Source organism: Gavialis gangeticus, unplaced genomic scaffold, assembly GCF_001723915.1.
Source record: "Gavialis gangeticus isolate Ggan-Ray unplaced genomic scaffold, GavGan_comp1, whole genome shotgun sequence".
Taxonomy (NCBI): domain Eukaryota; kingdom Metazoa; phylum Chordata; order Crocodylia; family Gavialidae; genus Gavialis; species Gavialis gangeticus.
Genome location: NW_017729024.1, coordinates 105,385,140 through 105,391,478, shown reverse-complemented (window position 1 = coordinate 105,391,478; position 6,339 = coordinate 105,385,140). Strand labels below are relative to the sequence as shown.

Below are 6,339 nucleotides of genomic sequence, written 5' to 3'. Positions count from 1 at the left end.
AGCTGCTTGTGTTTATACTCTTACTTGGGTCCTGCAACAAGTATAAGCACAAAAAAAATTTAGAAACAAAGAAAAAAGGATCAAACAGGATCTACATCAAGAATCTAGACTGTAGATCCTAATCACTCAAAGAATGCATACCTAGGCAAGAATATTACTTCCAGGTTTACTTAAAAGTAGCATCCTTTCCATTTAAAATAAATTGTCTATACATTTCTTAGGATAAAATCAGTTTTCAAAAATGAATACAATACCTCAATGGCTAAAGGTAGTAGACTTTTTCATTAATTTGTAGTGGAGATAAGAAAATCTACGAAAGCTAATCTAAAATGCTTGGCAGATAAAGTAGGCCAATTTTATCTTCAGAACAAACTAGGATGCTAAAAAAAGCAGCATAAAATGATGAGGACAAAATCAAGAGTTTTGGAAATTCTAATACAATGTCAAGTTTTAAAGAAAAAACGTTGCAATGATAAGCCAGTGAAAGAACTTGCACTTTATAGCAAAAAAATTTAAGGGTTGGAACCAACACAGCCTTATTGTAATGTTTCAGACAAAGCATTATGTTGCCCCACCTTTTGATAGAGCCCATTTTTCATATCTAGTGTTAAATGTGGATCGGTACCGGTGAACAACTATCAGCACCCTCCTGGCTGTCCAGTATTCTAATGAATGAAGGGGTTTCTTTGTTGTTTTTGAAAACTGCAGTGGGGCCTAAAGCTTGAGTAAGTTCTGGTGTTCCATACCGTTGCTTTGTCCTTTCCTTGATTTCACGATCTTTATTTCATTCTGCTCCAAACTCAATCTTTGACAAAGAACAACATTACTTCTTAAAAAAGGTCTGTATTTCAGGATTTTTCCCAGGCATACAATAGCTTCCTTTGCCCAAATCTGCTATTGTAAAAATGTAAAAGGTCAAACCTGGAGTGGAGCCAGAATCTTTAAATGGAACCAGGAATAATCACATTTTAAAACTCCTGAAAATGTTATTTTTGGGAATGTCGTTCATTTATGAACTGGCATCACTGTTACCTGGCCCTGTTTTCAAAAGATGCTGAACATGCCTGCAGCTCCCATTGACTTAATGGGTAGTAGCCAGTAATCAGTGCCTCTGAAAATTCATTTTACTCCAGGGATGCAAGCAGCAAATATGTACAATAATTCTTCCCTGAAACAAGTCTTTTTTTTATTGAATCAACAATTCCATAAGAAAGAAATTCACTTTATAAAGTGTAACATCAATTAAATGAGGCTGAATAGTTTCTTACATTGATTATACAAAAACAAAATTAATATATGTATTTATATATACCAAGTTCTTATGAAGACATGTACATGAAAAGAATTACTGTCTATAGTTGTTAGAGGTCTGCGAAGCTTCAGTTGCCAATTCTATTCAGACAAGTTTTGGCCAAATTCAGAGGCCGAATCACTGAATCAGAATCAAATAGGGAGACAAAAAAAAAACCCACTCTGAATCAATTCGGAGCCTCCAAATCAATTCATAAAAGATTCAGAAAAAGATTCAGAGATTTGGCGATTTGGAATGCAGTCTTGCAGGGAAACAGAAATTGAGAAAAGGGAGGGGGATCGGGGGGAAAGACTGATATCTGTAGCTGGCCAGTGACTGTGATCTTTCCCTGAGTCCCCTTCCAATCATGGTGCTTTGGGGGAGGGATGTAGAAACAGCATATAAGCCTCTGTCTGCAGCCTTTCTGTCCCTTTTGTGAGCTGTTTCTGCCTGAGCAACAGCATCTGAAAGGTACTACTGGACTGGACTGGCTTCCTAGTCAGTCTCCTGCTAGTGTCTCTCTTCTTGGAAAGGATTGGATACAGCTTATTAATTACCCTTGCCTAGAATCCCTCTACTTATCCAATCCATTTCTTTCAACTTATTCTTCCCTCAAAAAACCTCTTATTTGTTCTTGTTATTCTCCCCCCCCACACACACACACACTTTTTAAAAACAAAGCTGTGTTTTGCTTGCCTGGCAGTGTGAGATCCATCACTGTGCAGGAAAGCATATACATTATACACGCTCACACACATAAGGTAAACAGAGAAGAAAAGATATTACAGTTACACACACATACCATAAACAGAGAGAAGAAAAGATATTACAGTTGTGTGCGCACACACATTTTCCAGCACAGCAAACATGGAAACTGCAAACATGGAAACTGCATTTCCAGCATGCTGAAAATGCAGGTGCCAGGCCTTCTGGCAGGGGAAGGAGAGGGGCTAGAGAGGGTAGGGGAAGAGCTGCAAGTTCCCCCTGTCCCCCCAAACATAGACGCATCCTCTTTCCTGGCAGCAATGAGTCATCTGCTGCCAGTGGGTGCAAGGAGGGGGAAGCAGTACCTGTCCCTACACCATCTCCCCTAACACCAGAAATAGCCACAAGCACCGGCATGACAGTCTCCTCCACCCCAATTTCATCTCCCAGTGAAAGCCTCCCAGTGCCAGAGGAGGAGATGGATCTGGAAGCAGGAGACCCGAGCACCCTAGCAAAAGAAATTCTGGGGAATGAGGGGGATCTGAGTTTGTGCTCCGCACCCCTCAAAGTTCCCCTAGAGCCAGATCTCCTTTTCCAGAAAGCACCTCGAAGGAGGTTATGAGGGCAGGTGGCTCAGCTTCCCCTGTTGTTGTGCCTCTGCCTGCTGAGGAGGGGATAAGGCAGGATCCCCACCCGCAACGCAGAAGTGGAAGGGTAGCGTAGTGTGGGATCATTTTGAAGTGGCAGACAGTATGCTATCTGCCAGCACTGCTGAAAGCAGATCAGCCAGGGCAAGGAGGTAAAACACTTTACCACCATAGCGATGCTGCTGCATCTCAGGAGACAGGACCCCTTGGCCCTTGTTTCTTCTCAGCCAGGCACAAGTGTGTGTGTGCCCCAAAAGAAGTCCCCCTCTCACTCCAAAGCCCCCGTCCCAATGAAGCAGAGGCAGGTCACCCTGGAGCAGTGGGGAAAAGCCACAGACAAAGCGAGGGACATATTGCATAGGTGAGTAAGGTCACCCAGAACATTGGGAACATGCTTGCTCTTGATGGCCAGCCCTTTTCCTTAGTTGAGCATCCAGGGTTCAGGTTGCACTCCTGGCCCCATACTACCAAGTGCCCACACACACCACCCTTAGCAGGATGGTGGTGCCCTCCCCGTATGAGGCATGCAGGGAGTACTTGAGGGAGGAGCTGCACAAGGCAGGGTCGTAGGTAGCCTTGCACTTCACCTCGGACATCTGGAGCAGCCGGGGTGGAGATCATGCCTCTCTCTCCCTCACAGGGCACTGGTGCCATCAGTCAGGCTGTTGGTGGGCTCTCCTCCAGGCGGAGGTGATGGATGAGTCTCACATGGCAATTGAGACCATGATGGCCATGAACTGCATGGTGCAGGGGTGGCTCGTTGGGCAGGGTGAGTTCACCTGTGGGTTCATGGTCACCAACAATGGGGCCAATATGGTCAAGGAAGTGCATGATGTGTTGGCATCCACTGTGTGGCACACAAGTTCCACTTCATAGTCAGGGATGCCTTGGAGGGGGACTGTCAGTGACAGCAGTGATGGCACCACCACTACCACCCAGCTGATTTCAAAATGCAGGAAGGTGGTGGGCTACTTCCACTGCAGAATCAAGGGTGGCAAGATGTTGTAGAACAAACAGACAGAGCTGAGTGTTCCACAGCACCAAATCATGCAGGATGTAGAGACTCGGTAGAACTCCACATACCTGATGCTGGAAAGGCTGGTGGAACAACAGAAGGCCATCCATGAGATGGCCTTGCTCAGGGAGATTGGGATCAGTGGCCGCCTTAAAGCGCAGTGGTATACCATCTCCCAAATGTTGGTGGTCCTCAAGCCATTCCTCGAGGCCACCGAGACCCTCAGCACTAGCAACGCTCTCCTTAGCCAAGTGATCCCTATAGTCAAGGAGCTTGAGAACGAAATGGGGAATGTTCCTGGCTGGGGCAAACCACTTTCACCAGACATGCAGGCATTGCTGAAGCACCTGAATGAGGACATCAAAAAATGGCTGCATCTGCTGTGGTCCAGTACAGTCCATGTGCTGGTGGGCATGTGCAATGCATCAAGGGGAGCATGTGCAGTATCAAAACCCTTGATCACTGGATGGAGGCACTGGTGAACAGAGTCAGGAAGGCAGAAGGGCAGAGGTGAGGGGATGTGGAAAAGAGGATTCCATTTTCATGTGCCAGGACTCCCACCAGCCAGTCTCCTTCAAGCCAGCCACTGCCAATGTGGGCCAAGGGCATGGCTTCAATGTTGGGGTCCAGAGGCAACAGACCACAGCCTCGGGCAGCTAGTGCCAAGGCTTCAGCAGCTACCTATCTCACCAAGGACGTGGAGCCACTAGACTGTGACCACTTGGCCTATTGCGCAATGCACAGCCAGATGTAGCAGGATTGATCATGGATGCCTGGGAACACCTGTCCTGTCCACTGATCAGTGTGCCAAGCGAGAGGGTGTTCAGCATTGCTGGGTATGTTTTGACACCCCACCATACCTCCTTGGATCTTGGTTTGATGGAGCAGCTAGTGTTCCTGAAGGCAAACCTCCCACTGCTGGGGTTTCCCAAGCTCCACCTGCAGATGGAATGAATGCCACCCTCCTCACTCTGGCCACACCTATTCCCTTTTTCCCCCCCCTTTTTTTAAACCATTTAATGCCCTGCCCTCAGAGCTGGAGAGGGCAATCACTGCATCACCAGCAGAGAAAGAACATCTCCCTGCTGAGCTCCTGTGTCAGGATGAACTTGGAGGTATGGGCTAGGGCTATGGGGAAGGAGGACACCCCAGGTCCTGGGTATGACCTAAAACTGCACCCTGCCAGGGTCGAGAGGTCTGGGGGGACTCCTGGTGGTGCAGCAGCCCCCAAGAAATGCCAGGATCATGAACCTTCCTGCTGAAAGGCAGGTAGGAGGCACCTTATAATCTCCAGCCACCACACGCATGCACTGTGCTGACTAGGGAAAGCCCAGACCTATAAGATCTTTGAGAAGCCTGAGGCTTGCTGGTTACAGTGGAGTTGTGAGGCTCCAGGTGAGCTTAGCCGCCTTGGATGCCATCTGTGAGGCATGGGCTGCAGTGTAGGGGGAGGTACGGAGCTGTGGAACAGATGTCACCCCTAGACATCACGGGCCTAAATGGGCAGCCTCCCACCAAGGTAACATCTGAATCGGTTTTCTATCAAGGTGTAGTGGGTGGTTGGCCCAGAAACAGGTGGGCAGGCCACGATCTCACTGGCACCGGGAAGGCACCCTGTTACAGGCTACCATCCTGGCTGGTTTCATCCTGCTCTGCCTTAACAAACACAAGGCAGACAAGGGTCTTTGGATCAATCTGATATCTTGTATTAGACCAACTGAATAGTTGGAAAAATATATCTGAGCAAGCTTTTGGGTTTAAAAACTCTTTGTCAGGCTGAGGAAGCATCTGCAGTTGGTGTGTGCACTCTTCCTGGATGGAAGGAATAGTAAAGAAACCAGTGGCTGCCATGCAATGAGTGCAAGAAAAATAGTCAGTAAAAATGTAAAATTGAGGCATCATGGGGTGAGAGATAGGCTGGGAGGGGCAAGCACAGGAAGGGGGATGTTGCAGGTATAACTGGAGAGGTACCTGCCACCTAGGGAATCAGATGTCCATCAGGTTGTAGAGTGTCATAAATCCAATGTCTATATTGAGTCCATGAGTTTCTGTATCTAGGAGGTTGATGAAGTGACGTTCATAGTGAAAAGTGGTTTGTAAATTCCATTTGAGGATCAGGCCTGAGAGACTGGAGAGAGAGTGGCTTTCTTGTGAGAAATGTGCCCCCCCACAGGTAGTTTGGTATTCTTCTCTGCAATAGATTGCTGGTATGCATTCATTTTGGTGTACAGTTGTTGCTTGGTGTCTCCTATGTATTTTCCATCAGGGCATTTGGTGCACTGGATGAAATGTATAATGTTTCTGGAGATGCAGCTGTAAGATACAGGAATGGTGATGGTTCTGTTGTGGAGTGTAGTAATTGTGGGGTAATGGAGATATGTTGGCAGGTTTTGCATTTCTTGTCATGGCATGGTCTGGATCCATTTGGTGTGTTTTGGGCTGTAGGAAGTTGGTTTCTGGTGATGAGGTTAGCAAGTTTCAGTGCTTGTTTGAATTTACGAACCACTTTTCACAGATGAGCCTATGAACTTCATTTCATCAACCTCCTAGGTACAGAAACTCATGGACTCAATATAGACACTGGATTTATGACACACTACAACCTGCCTGACATCCAACTTGCTAGGTAGCATGTATGTCTCCACTTTTACCTGCAACACCTCCTTCCTGCACCCCCCTCC

The 6,339-nt window shown here is 46.9% G+C and overlaps 1 protein-coding gene across 7 annotated transcripts in view; it reads right to left on the bottom strand.

The window, feature by feature from the left end:
* The window catches only part of MLLT3 (MLLT3, super elongation complex subunit), a 268,280-nt gene that overhangs the window by 79,419 nt on the left and 182,522 nt on the right, over window positions 1-6,339 (bottom strand). For all 7 annotated transcript variants that reach the window (XM_019517499.1, XM_019517503.1, XM_019517500.1 and 4 more), the window contains one exon: window positions 9-31. In XM_019517499.1, coding sequence (XP_019373044.1) covers window positions 9-31 — 23 coding nt within the window. The remainder of the gene's footprint in view (window positions 1-8; window positions 32-6,339) is intronic.